This window comes from Acomys russatus, chromosome 4 (genome assembly GCF_903995435.1).
Source record: "Acomys russatus chromosome 4, mAcoRus1.1, whole genome shotgun sequence".
NCBI classification, from domain to species: Eukaryota; Metazoa; Chordata; class Mammalia; order Rodentia; family Muridae; genus Acomys; species Acomys russatus.
The window spans coordinates 63000743-63019517 of record NC_067140.1 but is presented as its reverse complement, the minus strand read 5'-3'; the positions used below and the strand labels follow the sequence as shown (position 1 = coordinate 63019517).

General features: G+C 44.7%; 1 protein-coding gene and 1 non-coding gene across 2 annotated transcripts in view; both read left to right on the top strand.

Annotated features, from left to right (window-relative positions):
• The first annotated feature begins 6636 nt into the window (after window positions 1-6636).
• Sppl2a (signal peptide peptidase like 2A) overlaps window positions 6637-18775 on the top strand; it is a 33455-nt gene continuing 21316 nt past the window's right edge. The window contains exons 1-7 of the mRNA XM_051144561.1: window positions 6637-7083; window positions 10396-10515; window positions 11273-11455; window positions 12355-12444; window positions 12804-12937; window positions 15419-15570; window positions 18166-18262. Of these exons, the coding sequence (XP_051000518.1) occupies window positions 7018-7083; window positions 10396-10515; window positions 11273-11455; window positions 12355-12444; window positions 12804-12937; window positions 15419-15570; window positions 18166-18262 (842 nt within the window). The 5' untranslated portion in view covers window positions 6637-7017. The remainder of the gene's footprint in view (window positions 7084-10395; window positions 10516-11272; window positions 11456-12354; window positions 12445-12803; window positions 12938-15418; window positions 15571-18165; window positions 18263-18775) is intronic.
• Window positions 11550-11656, top strand: LOC127188740 (U6 spliceosomal RNA). Its single transcript, XR_007830585.1, has one exon. It is a non-coding gene; the product is annotated as a U6 spliceosomal RNA (small nuclear RNA).

Below are 18775 nucleotides of genomic sequence, written 5' to 3'. Positions count from 1 at the left end.
GGTGTGGGGTTCATGGCAATAATCCCATTTAAAAAGCAAAGCAGGAGCATGGCTGTAAGTCCAGCCCAGGCTACAGAGGGACTCAAAAACCAAAACCAAGACAGTTGGTAAGACACTGCTAAGCACTTCATGGCTTTGCTTTCATTTACTGGCCTCCTTCATCTCCTGTGAATGTGTTTCAGTCGGCAGAGTTCTTGCCTAACATGAGTTTTTGCCTGCTGTTGGATCCCAAGCAAGACATAAAACCTGGCCAGGTGGTTCCCACTAGCCAGAAGGCTCAGCACTCCAGAGACGAGGGAGGAGGAGCCCAAGGTCAAGGTTATTCTTGGCTGCTTAGCAAGTCGGGGAAACAGCCTGGGATACATAATACTATGCCTTAAGGGGAGGGAGGGGGGAACCTTCCTTCGTAAGAGGGTAAAGACTCTGAAGCAAAGACTGGAGCGATGGTGCAGCGGTTAAGAGTTTGATTTCTGTTTTGTGTGGCTCACAACTGCTTGGAACTCCAGCCCTAAGGGATGTGGCAGGCACCCTTTTCTGGCCTCCCTGGATACACACACAATTGGCAGGCACTGGGACTCACACACATACCCATAAAAAAACAAACGAAAACAAAAACCAACCAAACCAAAGATTTCTAGGGAGAGATGCCCAGACCCCAAATCTGCTCTGTCACCTTAGGTACCTTGCTACTTTCACCCATGTAGCATGTGAAATCCTTTCTCCTTTCTGTTTACTGAATGCTTCATTTTAGAATTCTCTGTGAGCTGGGTGTGATGGCTCACACTTTTAATCCCAGCACTCAGGAGGCAGAGGCAGGTGGATGTCTGTGAGTTCTAGGCTAGCCTGGTCTACAAAGTGAGTCCAGGACAGCCAAGGCTACACAGAGAAACCCTGTGGCTGACCTAACATTGCTACCTATCTCTAATGGAGGAAGTGTCTACTGTCTCTCCCATCTCCCTTATGTAATTCCAAAGGGAAGACGATGGCTCTGTGTAACCCAGAAAACAGAGCTTACAGTGACAAAAGCACAGTTGATGGCTTGTGTTCATGTCTAGTCATGCCTGTGAACCAGGAAGCATTCAAGTTATGTGATCTGCTCAAGGAGAAAGGCCTCATAAATTAGTGTTGGGGAGCAAGGTACTTGGCCAAAGCCAGACAACTTCTGCCTCAGAGACGTGCCAGGAGACTTTGAGTTGTTATTTCACCAGGCAGCAAGAGAATTACTGAGTCTGAGAACTAAATAATCAGTAAAATAGTAATACTCTGCTCTGCCTCATGAGAGTTATATTCAGAGATGAATATACGCATGCATACATAACTCCAACAACACAGCCACTAACGAGCAACTGGAGAGATTTGGCAACCCCACATCTGAGCATATAGCCAATTTGAAATCAATGTATCAAACAGATATTTATACTTCCATTTTCACTGAAGCATTGTTCTCAATAGCCAAGAACTGGAAACAACCAAAATGTCTGTAACAGCATAGGCACGAATTCTCTGGACAGGACTCTAGCAATGCAGGAAATAATCTGAAGAATTGACTAAAGGGATTTAAAAAACTTCTCCACAGCAAAGGAAACTGCCACCAGAGTGAGGAGACAATATATACTATGGGCCCTATAGAGTGGGCAAATATCTCTGCCAATTCTACATAGCATAGAGAATTTTTTTCTTTTTTTGAGACATGGCATGACTTTAATCCCAGTACTTGGGAGGCAGAGGCAAGCGGACTGCTGTGAGTTCGAGGCCAACTTGACCTCAAAAAAAAAAAAAGGGGGGGTGGATTCACACATACAATAGCAATTGATTCAGCCTTTACAAAGAGAAAGTTCTGTCATTTACCTCATGGATGAACATAGAAGACATTACAGGTACCTCCTCTTCCCCGCGCCCCCAGACAGGATTTCTCTGTGTAGCCTTGGCTGTCCTGGAGTCACTTTGTAGACCAGGCTGGCCTTGAACTAACAGCAATCCACCTGCCTCTGCCTCCCGAGTGCCCAGGCACCTCCTGTTAACAGGTATTCTCACCTCAACCCTAGCCTTTGAGGGCCAAGCCTCCAAACACATGTGTGAATTGCTTATAGTTTGGGACCATTACAGGGTCACTCAGACCATCACAGATATGTTTTTACAAACATTTCCTATCATTTCTCTTGGGTACACAACTGGACAAGGAATGGCCGCACTTTACAGTAAGGCATGCTTAACTACAAAAGAAAAGTACCAGTTTTTGAAAATGGTTGTACTATTTTACGTCTCTACCAAATCTCTGCCACATTGCTTCCAACAGTACTCCATCCATTCTTGCAGGTACATGGTACTTTTACATTTCTTTTTTGTTGTTGTTGTTGTTTATTTGTTTGTTTTTGTTTTGTTTTGAGACAGGGTTTCTGTGTGTAGGCTTGGCTGCCCTGGACTCCCTTTGTAGACCAGACTGGCCTCGGAACTCACAGCAATCCACCTGCCTCCCAAGTGCTGGGATTAAAGGTGTGTGCCACCATACCCAACTTGTCCATTTCTTTTTAAATTGTTGGTATTTTTATTGAGTTATAAGTTCTTCGTATATCTTTATTTATTATTATGGCTATTATTGGTGTATATATGTTTTACAATTGTCTTCTCCCAATCTAGAGTAGTATTCATTCCTTTAATAGTATCTTCCAGGGGCTCGAGAGATAGTTCAGTGGTTAGGAGCACTGGCTGCTCTTGCAGAGGACCTGGGTTCAATTCCCGGCACCCACATGGCTGCTCATAATCACCTATAACTCCAGGTCTGGGTTCTCAGGCCCTCTTCTAACCTCTGAGGGCACTTGCACAGACATCATAGATTTAAGTTCAGGTGGGTGCTGGTGAGGGTATATAACACAAATAAGTAAAAAAAAATTTTTTTTTTTTTGAAAAAAAGGAATATCTTCCAAAGAACAGAATTTTTTTTCTTTTTTTGGTGAAATCAATTAGCTGATTTTATTGTTGTAAAATTTTCTCTTTTAGTATCCTATTTTAGAAATCTTCATCTAACAAAAAACTATTAAGACTCTTTACATTATGTTTCCCTGAGACAACTTTGAAGGTCAGCTCTTATGTTTAGGACTAAGATCTATTTTGAGCAAATTTTAGAAAACAGTATGAAGTTCCCATCATGTTAAAGGCTCGTTCCTTGATTTTCTGATTCAATTGGTTTGGGTGAGATTCAACAGAGATTTCTTATAGCTCTCAGGGGATTCGGGAAGTGCAGAATCCGGGGCCTGGTCCAGGCCTGCACATTGAAACACTAAGTAAGGAAAGGTTTTCAAGTTCAGCTATATATTAGACCTGGAGATGTTAAAAATCCAGAGCTGGGCATGGGGCACACTCCTGTAGTCCCAGCACTCAGGAGGCAGAGGCAGGTGGATCTCTGTGAGTTCAAGGCCAGCCTGGAGTCCAGGACAGCCAAGGCTACATAGAAAAGCCCTGTCTCAGAAAAAAAAAAAAATCTGGTTATATCGGTCACACCCAGATGAGCTATATCTAGGATCCCAGTGAAGAGAGGAAGACTAGTTCAAACGTCAGTGTCCTAGAAGGTTTTTTTCTTTTTCTTTTTGTTTGGATTTTTTGAGACAGGGTTTCTCTGTGTAGCCTTGGCTGTCCTGGACTCACTCTGTAGACCAGGCTGACCTCCAACTCAGAGATTTGCCTGCCTCTGCCTCCTGAGTGCTGGGAATAAAGGAGTGTGTCACCATGCCCGGTTCTCCCAGGACAATCTTATCTAGGCCTAGAATGTTTTCAGCCTCTGAGATTTACTGCTGAATAAACTCACCCTTTCTAGTCCTTTCTGAACTGAGCTGCCTGGTTCAACTCAGCTGTTCTTGCTCAAACTCTTCTCCAAGTTGACTGATTCAAACTGGCTTCTCTCAGCTTCTGGCTGAATTGCTCTGCTTTGCTCAAACTAACTCTAGCGATCTGCTCTAATTTTCTGGCTCCTTCTCATTCTCTGACTTGTCTGTCTTCACCTGTGTCCAGCTTGTTTTCTCTACAACCTGCCTATGTAAAACTGTCCCAATAAAACTACCTCTTTTCTCTCCCATCCCCCCTTTCTCAATCTTATTTTTATTCTCTCAGCTGCCTCTCTGTTCTCCTGAGAGTTGGGCATATCCTATTCTGTGAAGTCTTTCTCTGATTGTCACTTTGTCTGCCTCTCAAATAGACATCATTTTCAAACATGGCGGCTTCCTTCTACCAACTAACTTTGCCTTTATTGTTTGGGACTAAAAGTGTGTTCTAAAAGTGTGTCTGCGTTCGAGCCCAGACACACACACCTAGAAGGTCCAGAAGCATTCTGATAGAAGGACTAGGAAGAAAATGTGCAGACAGTTGAGAACACAGATTTCTACTTTTCCCCTCTTTCAATCTTCCTCCTCCTCTTTCAGCTTTCAAAATAATGTTACTCATATAAGAAATCATGGGGGCTGGAGAGATGGCTCAGCTCTTCCAGAGGTCCTGAGTTCAATTCCCAGCAACCACATGGTGGCTCACAACCATCTACAATGAGATCTGGTGCCCTCTTCTGGTGTACAGGTGTACATGCAGGCAGAACACTGTATATGTAATAAATAAATCTAAAAAAAAAAAAAAAGAAAGAAATCAGGATATTTTTAACAACTGTATGAAGTAGGTCAAACAGGTATGACCATCAACAGTTTTTAAACTGAAAAAAAAAAAAAAAACCTACACAGAGCTGATAAGATGGCTCAGTAAAGGGGCTTGTTATATTAGTGAGTTCCATGCCAGGAATCCATGTACAAGCAGACAAACATAACTGGCTCTGCGCATCTTCTGACCTCCGTCCTCATGCAGCATGCAGACCTATGCATACACATCGTCCTCACACACAATAGTAATACATGAATACCTTTCAAGAAAAACTACAGCTGAGTGTGGTGGTCTCACGCCTCTAATCCCAGCACTTTGGGGGCAGAGGCAGGCAGATTGCTGTGAGTTCGAGGCCAGCTTGGTCTATAAAGTGAGTCCAGGACGGCCAAGATAACACAGAGAAACCCTGTCTCAAAAACAAAACAAAACAAAGCACAAACAACAAAAAAAGAAAAACTACATAGGAAAATTGAGATTGCACAAGGTGCTAGCTAGCCTATACCACAGGCAAGCACGGTTTTCCCAACCAAGGGGAGTAAGACTGTCCGCAGGAAACTCAGTGCTCTTCAGACAGCTCTGGGAATCACTTTAGAGCCTCACATAGCTAAGGAGCAAAAGGAAAAATAGTCCAGAATATTCAGAGATGAAGCTTTCTGGTCCATAGTAACCATTTTACTGAAGGGGGCCCTGGCTTGCCTGCGGCAGGAAGTTAAGTCTATCACTTCCCTGTGCCCCTACCAGCCCACACACAGTTGTGTTCAGTGTCTCAAAGCATCTCAAACCCATGGCCACGCTTCCTCTTCTTCTGAGTCTTCCCTCTCAGTGAAGAGCCCAGGGAAGGATCCTGGCAAACCATTCCTTCCTCCCACCTCCTTTTCAGTTTCCCAAAGGGCTACAAATCTTCCTGACTAATCTCTCTCCCCTCATTTCTTCTGCCACTGTCTTAGAACAGACTCTCCCACTGCTCTGCCTGGTTCCTGGGTTGTTTCTGTAGTTGTCTGGCCCCTGGCTTCCACTTGTGACCTAGTTTCAACCATCTGTGACGCCCCCCCCCCCAGCCCTAGAGAGCTCCCCAAACAGAAACTGTGTGTGAGGGCATTGTTCTGTTTTCTCTTGGTGAATCCCCACCACCCAAAGTGTAAAATGTCAAGTTCCAAGCTGTCCAACGCGTTTGTGTTTCGCTCTCTGTTTCTTCTCATGGTTCACTTTCCACCACTCCTAATTTCAGCTAAATTTGAGAGTTCCCAAGTTTTGTAGTTTCACCAGTGCCTCCCTTGGCTTTGAGACTAAAGCTTCCTTCTTGAAGTGGCTTCCCTCTTTGCCTAGCTGAAATTAACTTGCATAGAAATTAATACTCAGTTAAGGCTGTCCCCCTCCTCATCCCACCCCCCCCCCACCCCCACCCCTTTCTGGTGCCCTGTTTTTACCTCCCTTTGATCCTTGTAAAAGATCTATGTTTACTTTAACAGTGTTTGCTCACACATCTGTATCCCTTGCTATGCCCCACTCTCAGCATCAACACTGTCCTATTCATTCAGTGTTTGGTATTAAATAGTCATCCAACAAACATTTGACAACCTAGTATACACTAGATGTTTTATGTGTGAGCAAAGCAAAGAGGGACACTTCCCTTTCATTAACTGGCTAGCAGCGTGTGAGGTACAGAAATGAGTATAAGAAAATGAAAAAGAGTCAGGCATGGCGGTCTATGCCTTTAATCTCAGTGCTCGGGAGGCAGATACAGGCAGATCTCTGAGTTCTGGCCAGCTTGGACTACAGGGGACTAGCCAAGGATATGTCAACAACAACAAAGCTATGAAGAGAACAAATCACAGTATGAAAGTGAATAAAGAGCCACTTAACATCAGGTACATTAGCAAACTCTCTCTAGGGAAGTGACATGTAAGCTGATAGGGAACAGAGAGTGTATTCCCTTGAGGCTGCCCTAGTAGAAGGTCCGTGGATCTTAACGCGTGGGAAAATAGAGAGGCTAAGGACAGAGATGACAAGTGTAAGATGACGTAAACTTTGAAGAAGAGGAAGAATTTTGATTTGTGCTGCAAACATAGAGAGGGGCCTTGTCTGGGTTATGTCTTTGGGAAGGCTGCTCCGAGGCTACGTGGCGTAAGCGGGAAGGGAAACTGAAACCCGAAGCTCCCTCCGGTGGCTCGGAATGGGCGGCGGCCCCAGTTAGAGGGAACCGAACAGGAACCGGGGATTTACGCAGTTAAAAGGCTCTTTTCAGGAGCAGCGCCCATAGCTGACCGTCCCCCCAGTCCTGGCCCAGCACTCGGCGGGAGGGACCGGAAGAGGAAGTCGGGGCTGCACCCCAAAGGTCCGGGTGCCACCAGCGCAGCTTGTGCCCAGCTGCCCGCCCGCGGGATGGGGCTGCTGCATTCGCCGCTTGCTCCCCTGGTCGCCCTGCTCGGGAGCTGCCTGCTCGGACTGGTGAGAGACACGGTCCCCTCCCCTCCCCTCTGCGTCTCCCTCCCCTTCCTCCCTCTTCCTCCATCCTCCTCCCCCCCCCCCCCCCCCCCCCGCCTCAACTCCTCCCCTCCCTCTCCCTCTCCCTTCCTCTCCGGCTCCCTCCCCACCCCCCCCCGGGTTCTGTTACTGAGCTCACCCCTGGGTCCCAGCACTCTTCACCCCGCTGTGCCCTGAAATCCTGAGACATACCCGCCCCCCCCCCCCCTCCGCGCGGAAGAAACCTGCGGGGCGGGGGTAGGAGTGGGCACGCGGTGGGGAGGCTCCCTCCACCTTGGTCCTGGAGCCCTCTGTAATTTTTCACCGTGCTTGGCAGCTTTTCTTTTTAATTAAAAAATTCGCTTCTGTGTTTATTTGTGTAGCCCTTCTTACTGCTGCTTTTTGCCCAGGGAAAAAAAGTGGGGGAGGGGGAGGGGCAGGTATGGACAGGGTTCCAGGTGTTTGGTGTTCTGGACTGCTCTTTGGTTAAGTGCGCTCACGCAGTTCTCTCTGCATCCATATGAATATCTATTTGCTTTCCTTCCACTCCCATATAGTGCCTTCTCTGTTGGTTCATGTGATTACACTGTGAATTTGTTGTGCTTTTGTTTTCTTATAGACACACTTTAAATACCTTTAAAAAGAAATTTAGAAGTTTGAATAGTTTGAAGCCTAAAGGGGTGGGAATTTGGTTAAGAAAAATAACAAATATGTGCACACATACCCATATTGGCAAGAAATGTTTTAAAATTCAGCATCAAGTAATTTGAGCTCCAGTGTGTGACCAGGAAGCTACCTTTCAGCGTCTCCGATTTTGTTCCTATTCACTTTCTTTTCTGGAGTTTCTGGTTGCAAACTTTTATCAGTGTTGTTCGCACACTGTTGTGTGCAGATATTGCCCTTAGAAACTAACTTCTCTGAGAGACTGGGTTTCATTTCTCTGGACTATAAAGGGTCATTGAGAAAATCTAAACCCAAAACCGGTTAAAAAAGAAAGAGAAAGAAAGAAAGAAAGAAAGAAAGGTAGCCAGCCTTTGGTGTTCTCTGAACTTTGCTGGATGGCATAGGATCATACAGTCGAGAACTCATACAAGTATGTTGAGGGGCGCATAACAACACAGTAGCGTTACTTTGCATCTTTACCTTGTGTACTGAGTAATCAGATGACTAACAATTAGATCTAAAGAACAACTCAGAGGATATGTAAACGCTGTGAACATATATGCCAAACTTAGCACTCATTTCATTGAACCTCTTAAGACGATTAAGGAAAAAAATGATGTTTACAGACTTCTATCGTTCCAAGGTAAACCAATATTTAGCACAGTAATGCATCAGCTCTTGATAAACCCACATTGTTGGACAGTGGTGGCGCATGCCTTTCATCCCAGCACTTAGGGGGCAGAGGCAGGCGGATCTCTGTGAGTTTGAGGCCAGGTCTAATGAGTGAGTTTTAGGACAGCCAGGCCTATTACAGAGAGAAACACTGTTTTGAGGAAACAAGACAACAAACAAACAAAACGTGAAAACCCCACACTATGGTTGTTATTGAGGAGTTTGGAAGATGTAACACATGGCATGGGTACATATGGTAATGGGTTACATTTAGCATGCTTTTTTCTTTTTTTAAGACAGGGGTTTGGTTTGGTTTGGTGTGTGTGTGTGTGTGTGTGTGTGTGTGTGTGTGTGTGTGTGTGTGTGTACACAGCTCTGGCTGTCCTGGAACACTCTGTAGACCAGCCTGGCTTTGAACACACAGAGATCCACCTACATCTACCGCCTAAGTGCTAGGATTAAAGGCATTCAATTTCCAGCTTTAGTAAGTTGGGTTTTTTTGTTTTTTGTTTTTTGTTTTTTTTTTGTTTTTTTGTTTTTTTTTGAGACAGGGTTTCTCTGTGTAGCCTTTAGCTGTCCTGGACTCACTCAGTAGGCCAGGCGGGCCTCGAACTCACAATGATCCGCTTGCCTCTGCCTCCCAAGTGCTGGGATTACAGGCGTGCGCCACCACACCCAGCTGTAATCTTAACTAAAAGCATGCAGTGTAAGCCGCGTGATGTGGTTGGAACCCTGTGCTACCTGGACGTTGCCCCTTCCGGGTTGGACCTTTTAACTCAGCTCCCCATAGAGTCAGAGTATGGACGGAATGAAGACAAGCTGTTTACCACAGTGTCCCGTGCATTGTCCTTCACCTAATTCCAGACAGAGCTGTCATTCTCTCTGTGAGTTCATGAGCCCGCCTTTCTACTGTCCACATTGCTGTCAGCAATTCTGCTCTTCTCTTCTCTCCCCCGAATGGCTATGATAAGCTCTTTTTATGGCATTGTAAGCTTTCTCTAGCCTGACTTCTCCTGCAAACTAATGTCAAAGGCTTATGAGCCGGATTACCAGCTATAGTCAGTCATAAGCAACAACGATTTTTCTGTTAGTTTTCTGTCGCTATGACAAAATGCCTGAGAAAAATCCCCTTAAAAAGAGGAATGATTAGGCCGGACATGGTGGCACGCGCCTTTAATCCCAGCACTTGGGAGGCAGAGACAGGTGGATCTTCGTGAGTTCGAGGCCAGCCTGGTCTACAAAGTGACTCCAGGGCAGCCAAGACGACACAAAGAAACCCTGTCTCGAAAAACAAAACAAAACAAAACAACAACAAAAGGAATGATTTAGCTGGTCATTGGTGCACATGCCTTTAATCCCAGTACTTGAGAGGTAGAGGCAGGCAGATAGCTGTGAGTTCGAGGCCAGCTGGTCTACAGAGTAAGTTCCACCCAGCACTCTCTACTGTGTTTTTCAAGACAGGGTTTCTCTGCATAGCCCTGGCTGTCCTGGACTCATTTTGTATACCAGGGTAGCCTTGAACTCACAGAGATCAGCCTGCCTCTGCCTCCCAGGTGCTGGGATTAAAGGCAATGGCCACCACCGCCCAGCAGTACTAGAGGTTTTGAGTACATCTTTCTGAATGAATGTGAGCAATGGAGTCATCACTCATGAAAGAGTGGGGAGGAAAGTGTCAAGCTGAGAGGGTTGGCTGGCATTATTACATCACAGCAAGAATCCTCTCAGGGACATGGCCCTTAAAACAAGGGCCACAGTTAATCTTGTAAGAAAGCACTCATTTTTCTCAAAGAATGAGTTCTAGATAAGTGTGTATAGTTCATTATTCCTGGGCTACTTACATATGAGTAAGTAGACTCATTGGAAGGCTTACCCTCTTTAGGAAATGTTGTCAAGCTGTATATAAATAGTTTTATTAAAATTCTTAGTTGCCTACAAGCACCATGAAAGTTGTTTGTATCTTAGGCAGCTGCTCAGGAAGCCATCCTGCACGCGTCTGCAGAAGGCAAACCTTCACTTTCCAGAGACTACTGCGTGCACTATAACCCCAACTGGACGAGGCTTCCAGGTTCCCTAGAAAATGCAGTAAGTAAACAACAGATGGGAATTATTCATATTATTAAAATTATCGAATATGGGTGATAACTATAGTTTAGGGTGTGAATCCGTTATGATATTTGGTGATTAATAAATACTTTGTTGACTTTGATCAAATGTTTTCCTCTCCATAAAAGAAATTACTTAGGGAATGTTTTGGTTTTCTTTCAGACAAGGTCTCACTAAGTAGACTTGACTAGCCTGGAACTCACTATGTCGACCAGGCTAGCCTTGAAGTCTTAGAGATCTGCCTGTCTCGGGTTCTAGAGTGTTAGCATTAATGGCATGTGCCACTATGCTGGGCATGAGTAAGGCAAATTTTTATTTAATTTTACTTTATGTATATAGGTGTTTTGCCTGCATGTATATCTGTATACCACATGCAGGCCTGGTGCCTGCAGAGGCCACAAGAGGATGCCAGACGACTGGAGTTACAGATAATTGTGAGCTGGCATGTGGGAGCTGGGAATTGAACTTGGGTCCTCCGGAAGAGCAATCAATATTCTAAACTGCTGAGCCATCTCTGCAGCTCCAGATTTAGGGAACTGTAAAACGTATACCTCTAATCCTTGTTGTTTGTCATACAGTTGTTTTTGTTGGTTAACTCAGGCGTAATGAGTACATGCCGTACCCCTGAGCTACACACCCAGGCTCAGAGAGCACTGTACCAGGTGTTGGAGGCCATTGCTGAATGCTGTAGGTGGAAAAAGGTATCCGTCTTATTAAAAACATTTCTTCCTTTCAGACTTCTCTTAGCTTGATGAACCTGACTGGCACGCCACTGTGCCACCCTTCTGATATTCCTCCTGGTGGCATAAAGAACAAAGCAGTGGTGGTACAATGGGGACCCTGCCATTTTCTTGAAAAAGCCAAAATTGCACAGGACGGTGGTGCCGAAGCGCTGCTGATTGCCAACAGCAGCATCCTGGTGAGTCCTGAAACAGGAGTGACTTCTCCTCCTGAGCCTGCGGCATCCAGTCCCCAGCAATTACTCTTTGTGTGTATTTAAAGCTGAACGTTTAGTGCTCGCTTCGGCAGCACATATACTAAAATTGGAACGATACAGAGAAGATTAGCATGGCCCCTGCGTAAGGATGACACACAAATTCGTGAAGCGTTCCATATTTTTTCATAGGGGAGGGGAATAATGGGAAAATGGGGGGGGGGGAGGAATGGGAGGATACAAGGGATGGGATAAACATTGAGATGTAACAAGAATAAATTAATAAAAAAAATTATGCCTAAAAGAAAAGAAAAAAAAAAGCTGAACATTTAGCAATCTTGTAGATTTTAAAAAATGTTATATGAGGTTTATTAAATGAGCATGGGGGAGGGGAGAAGGAAAGGGAGGAGGGGTACCCCAGAGAGAGAGAGACAGACAGACAGACAGACAAAGAGAGACAGGAAGAGTGAGAAGAGAGAGAGAGAGGGAGCAGAGTAGAGGGAGAGTAGAGAGGGAAGAGAGAGAGCATAGATTATTTTTTATTAGTAAACATTTTAGCTTTATTAATAAGACATTCTAATCAGAAGATTTATAGTTTTTGCTGTGTTTCTAGAGTTGAGATGCCTTGGTTGGAAACAAACATGTCTATATGTATGTTATATGTTTGTATAGTGTCTGCGCCACATAATGTCATATATAGTACATATCAGCTTAAATTCATGTTACAAGGATTATATTTTGGGAACTTACCTGTTACTAAGAAATAATGATGAATCTTTGTTTTTATAATTCAATATAATATTTGCACTTCGTATGGTAGTACATATGATTTTTATTCCCTAAATGTAGTAGTAGCTAACCAGGTTTCATTTTTTTCCTTTTAGTTTCCTTCCTCAAGGAACAGATCTGAATTTCAAAATGTGACTATACTAATTGCAGTTATAAGCCAAAAAGACTTTGAAGATATGAAACAGGTAAGCTAATAATTGCATATTAGATGTCATGTTTAATCACTATACTTTCTTTTCTTTTGTTTTTTTGAGGCAGGGTTTCTCTGTGTAGCCTTGGCTGTCCTGGAACTCACTCTGTAGACCAGGCTGGCCTCAAACTCAAAGATCCACCTGCCTCTGCCTCCCGAGTGCTGGGATTACAGGTGTGCGGCACCACTGTGCTTAATTGTCATCATTACTCATTCTCTACTTGCTAACAAGAGGCCTGAGGTGCTGAATAAGCCTTTTGCTACCTGCTCCTCTCAGCTGTGTGGCGGAGTGTTGCTGCTGTGCTCTTGCGGGGGAAGCTCATTTCTGTGTTTAACTGTCACTTTGCTCCTCAGACTCTCGGTGATAACATTACTGTGGAAATGTACTCTCCATCCTGGCCTAACTTTGACTATACTATGGTGGTTATTTTTGCAATTGCTGTGTTCACTGTGGCATTAGGAGGATACTGGAGTGGACTCATTGAATTGTAAGTTTAAACTTTTTATGGCTTCCTGATAAATGGCTTTAAATAATGTTTTATGATAACTTTAACAATGAGAATATTTAATTTTTTTCTGATCTCAGCATATAGTGCCATTAAGGCTAGATTTCAGGATTGTCTCTTATTTAATTATTTATTTATTTATTTTTGCTAATAGGAAAGTTGTAGGCATCTGAATGAATGCCCTGCTGATAGGGCAGCCCTTAACTCACATCAAATACTCAGTTGATGAGGTGACTCAATGGGTAAAGTGTTCACCACACAAGTGTGAGGACCTGAGTTCAAAACCCTGGAGCCCACTTAAAGCTGAACTCAGTACTGTGTTGTTTGTAATCCAAGTGCTCCGGAAGTAATTTGGGAGGCAGAGCCAGGAATCTGTGGCAGCTCAAAGGCCAGTTAGACCTGCCTCAAATAGGGTCAAGTGCCAATGTCTGAGGCTGTCTTCTGGCATCCACATATGTATTGGGTAGGTACACACACACACACACACACACACACACACACACACACGAGTACAATTTCATAGTGGGAGCTGGGAATGTAGCTCAGTGGTAGAGATTTTGCCTACTGCTTTTGTTGTTGTTGTTGTTGTGTTTTTGAAGACAGGGTTTCTCTGTGTAGCCTTGGCTGTCCTGGGCTCACTTTGTAGACCAGGCTGGTCTCGAACTCACAGCAATCTGCCTGCCTCTGCCTCCCGAGTGCTGAGATTAAAGGCATGCGCCACCACACCCGGCCCTCAAAAGAATAAAATCAATGGTAATCTTTAATGTATAAATCTGGTAGTTGGCTCCCTTATAAGAAATTATTTATGAAAGCCATGTGTGGTGGTTCATGCCTATAATCATAGCACTTGAGAGGTGGAGGTCATCCTTTGCTACACACTGAGTTCTGGGCTAGCCTGGCCTAGTGCAGCCCCTCTCCCCCAGATGAAGTCCTTTATGTCAGGCATGGTGGTGCACACCTGTAATCCCTTCCCAGAATCTGAGTCAGGAGAATCGTGAGGTTGAAAGCGCCCTGGGTTACATATTAAGTTTAGGGCTAGTTTGTGCTACATGCTATAGCAAGTCTGTGTTTCGGAAGTGGGGGGTGCCTTGTGCTCTCTAGGGCATGGAATCCGAGCACGTGAATCATTGTGACTGCATGTGTATTACTGTAAACTTTTAAAATGTATTTTCAGTGACAGATACCAAAGGTTGTCCCCGTTCCCCACTTAGGAACAACATTACTAAAACTTCTGTTAATACCCTGACATCCTGATCTAGAATTCTAGGGCATGTGTTGGCATCTCTGCCCTGTCTCCAGGCAACCTGTCTCGAGTCGCAGATGCCGCACCCTCTCGTGACTACACCAGTCATCAATAATCCCCCAATGAGAAAGTGTGCAAATGTGCAAATGTTTAGACCATAGAGCCAGGCGTGGTGGTGCACACCTTTCATCCCAGCACTCGGGAGGCAGGGGCAGGTGGATTTCTGTGAGTTCGAGGCTAGTCTGGTCTAAAAGTGAGTCCAGGACAGCCAAGGCAGCACAGAGAAACCCTGTCTCGAAAAACTTAAAAAAAAAAAAGTCTTATTTAGCCTAAACCCTGCCGTGATCCTAGACTTAAGGATCAGGGCCAGGAGATGCATGACAGGGAATATAACTGGGTGGAGGTGAAGGAACTGGGGCTGGGAGGACGGAGTAGGTTCTGTGTAACTGGGAAGAGACAGTAAGGAGAACGGAGTAGGCTCTGTGTAACTGGGAAGAGACAATAAGGAGGACGGAGTAGGCTCTGTGTAACTGGGAAGAGACAGTAAGGAGGACGGAGTAGGTTCTGTGTAACTGGGAAGAGACAGTAAGGAGGACGGAGTAGGTTCTGTGTAACTGGGAAGAGACAGTAAGGAGGACGGAGTAGGCTCTGTGTAACTGGGAAGAGACAGTAAGGAGGACGGAGTAGGCTCTGTGTAACTGGGAAGAGACAATAAGGCTGACAGCAGAGGCTACTCAACAAGGGGGACCCATTGGGAGAATTCATGGAAAGTAACAAAGGTAGAACAGGACTGTATCCTGTGGCGCACGCCTTTAATCCCAGCACTCAGGAGGCAGAGGCAGACAGATCGCTGTGAGTTCGAGGCCAGCCTGGGCTACAAAGTGAGTCCAGGACAGCCAAGGCTACACAGAGAAACCTTGTCTTGAAAAACCAACAAAACAAAATAAAACAAAAAACAAAAACAATCCCCCCCCCCCCCAAAAAAAAAACCCTACTACTACTAAATGTCATCTTATTCCAAAGTCATGTAATGACGTTATCTATCTCTGGAGAGTAGAAATATAGGATGTTTTATTTTCTAGATTAAATATTTCCTTTTGGTACTTATATCTTAGGTACATTACCTTTGTAATTAAACCTAAATTGGTGTTAGGGATTTTTAAAAAACTAACCGTGCTCGGTAAAGGCTTGCTGATGTTTCCCTGCGTGTATTTACTCAGGGAGCACATGAAGGCAGCGGCCGACGCTGAAGATAGCGAGATGAGGAAGAAGAAGGAGGAGCACTTGACTTTCAGCCCCCTCACGGTCATTGTGTTTGTGGTCATCTGCTGTGTAATGATCGTCTTGCTTTACTTCTTCTACAAGTGGCTTGGTAAGAAACTGGGTTTTGTGTGTGCGTCTTCCAACGTATGTCCCCGCCCCGTTTACACTGCTAGATTTGTCTTTCCCCAAACAAGGTGAATGTTTGCTTAACATGGCAAAAATGTCAGGCTTCAAATACACAGGTATTTATAATCATCATCATCATCATCATCTCCTCAAGTGGCGGAGGCCAGTCTGGAACACATTGTAATTTTTAGGCCAACCCAGGCCACAGAATTATGCAGTAGGACCCTGTCTCAAAAAACAAAACAGGGACCGGGCGTGGTGGCGCACACCTTTAATCCCAGCACTCAGGATGCAGAGGCAGGCAGATCGCTGTGAGTTCGAGGCCAGCCTGGGCTACAAAGTGAGTCCAGGACAGCCAAGGCTACACAGAGAAACCCTGTCTCGAAAAACCAAACCAAACCAAACCAAACAACAACTCACTGGGGCGGGAGCTGTTAAGAGCATTCTGTGAAGGATACGAATTTGGTTCCTAGCACCCTGTCAGGGAGCGCACAACCACCTGTAACTCCAGCTTCAGGGGGATCTAAGGCCTCTAGTCTCCTTGGGCCACTTGTACATACACATGTATACCCACACAGAGATCCACTTATATACATATAATTAAAATAAAAATAACTTTTAAAAGACATTTATTCTACCTTAATTTTAATTTCTAGTGAGAGTTTTTTGAGTTGATTGTACATGCCCTGTTTACAAGTGAATTTTTGATGTGAGAAGAAAATCGTTCAACCTCATAATTATCATAATGTTAGATGTGATTGCCCAGTGCTTTGTGTGGTGTTGAGGGGGTTTTGCTTACCTTAAATGAGTCTTCGTGGCTAAAATGGCTGCTCTTTCCTAGTGTTTTATAATAACTGACAGAACTGTACTTGATTGCTAAGGCTTTCCTCACCATTTTATGATTATGATATACTTAAAGTAACTGACATTGATCCTGAGAGTGTTTTGCAGTAAATGTCCTACATTACAACACAACCTCAGCTGGGTGTGGTGGCACTTGCCTTTAAACCCAGCACTTGGGAGCCAGAGGCAGACAGATCGCTGTGAGTTCGAGGCCAGCCTGGTCTACAAAGTGAGTCCAGGACAGCCAAGGCTAACACAGAGAGACCCTGTCTCGGGGGTAGGGGGAGGGAGACACAACAATTAAGTAACAATAATAAAATTCTTCTCATGTGGAATCATCCCCTGAGTGGTAGTGCACTGTTGGACGAGGCACCAAAGCTCTGGCATGGCCTCAGGAAAGATGGTCTCTACCAGACTGGTAAAACCTGGGTTGGACAACTTGGCAGAAGATGTACCGAAATCCAGTTGACAGTGCTGGAAGTGTCTGTCTGCCTGCTCCTCTTTCCACACATAGCCAGTAGCCATAAGTGCCATGGGCAGCGCCCTGCACTCCTATGCCTTGGCTCATCTAACCCTTGCTACATCCCAGAATGCTTCTCATGAAGTTGACCTGTTAGATATGAGTATGGGGGTGGGGCTTAGAGTGCTTTATCCAGCTTCACCCCAAATTTACTGTATTTAGGTCTGTCTCTTTCTCACCTCCACCTCTATTCTAAAATCAAATAGACCTTGAAAATTGAGGGACAGCTTGTATTTCTATCACAATATTTTCTAGAAAGTTCAGAAAAGGAATATTGTAAAGTATAATGACCCCTCCTCCTTTTAACAACACAATAGCAAGATATCTTTAAACAATATATATATATATTCAAATAATATATACAAAAATTTAAATCCTGGCCGGGCATGGTGGCATACACCTTTAATCCCAGCACTTGGGAGGCAGAGGCAGGTGGGTTGCTGTGAGTTCCAGGCCAGCCTGGTCCACAAAGCGAGTCTAGGACAGCCAAGGCAACACAGAGAAACCCTGTCTCAAAAACCCCTCAGTCTTGTAATCTAGCACTGGGTAGAAGCAGGTTGACCCCTGGAGATTTGCTGGCCGGTCAGGGTTGTCTGCTTGGCAAACTTCCAGGCCAGCGACTCACCCTGTTTCAAAAATAAAACCAACCAAAGAAAAACAAGACATCTGAGGAATAATATTGTGGCCATATGTCTTTTGGCCTCTACACATATGTGTCTACATGTGTGCACTTACACACACACCCCCACCCCCCACCCCCACACAGGTTCATCAGTCCATTTTTTTCCGAGACAGGATTTCTCTGTGTAGTCTTGGCTGTCCTGGACTCACTTTGTAGACCAGGCTGGCCTCAAACTCACAGCGATCCACCTGCCTCTGCCTCTCGAGTGCTGGGATTAAAGGCCTGTGCCACCACTGCACAGCCCTCCCCAGTCCTTCTGTTCTTACATTTAAATGAAGTATTTATAAATATTTGTGATTCACTTCTCACAAACTTGTAACAAATGTAGAAAAATGTAGAACCATCTTCAGCCACTTAAAGCAACCCTGGTAGTGTGTAATGAAACTAAAACCGCACGTAACATGCCCCATGTTAAAACTCTAGGTATAAATATTTGCAGCTTAGCCAGTACTTCAGCTAACTATACAGTTACTATATTGAAAATGTTATCTGATAAAGAGAGCTAAAAATTAATATCTCTCGTTCTTTTCTAGTTTATGTTATGATAGCAATTTTCTGCATAGCCTCGGCAATGAGCCTATACAACTGTCTTGCTGCATTGATTCATAGGATGCCATGTGGACAGTGCACGTACGTATCTCTTGGAGACTATTTTAATAGGTATCTGAACTTAGTAAAGGAAAAGTGAAGTGTTGTTTGTTTGCTTTTTGTTTTTTGAGACAGGGTTTCTCTAGCCTGTAGACAGGGTTTCTCTGTAGCCTTGGCTGAAGCCAGCCAGGCTGGCTTCGAAACCACAGAGATCTGCCTCCCTCCACCTCCTTAGTGCTAGGACTCAAGGTGTACCCCACCATGCCTGGCTGTGTTTGGGATTTTTGTTTTTTGAAACAAGGTTTCTCTGTGTAGCCTTGGTTGTCGTGGACTTGCTTTGTAGACCAGGCTGGCCTTGAACTCATAGCGATCCACCTGTCTCTGCCTCCCGAGTGCTGGGATTAAAGGCGTGAACCACCATGTTAAATTGAATTCCTGAGACTTATGTGAAGTGTTCGGTATCTGTATTTAGCTAGTGGCCAACAATACCGGAAAGCATTGAGAACGTTTCCATTACCACAGAGGGCCTTTTGTTGAGTCAGTTATTAGGCCTCC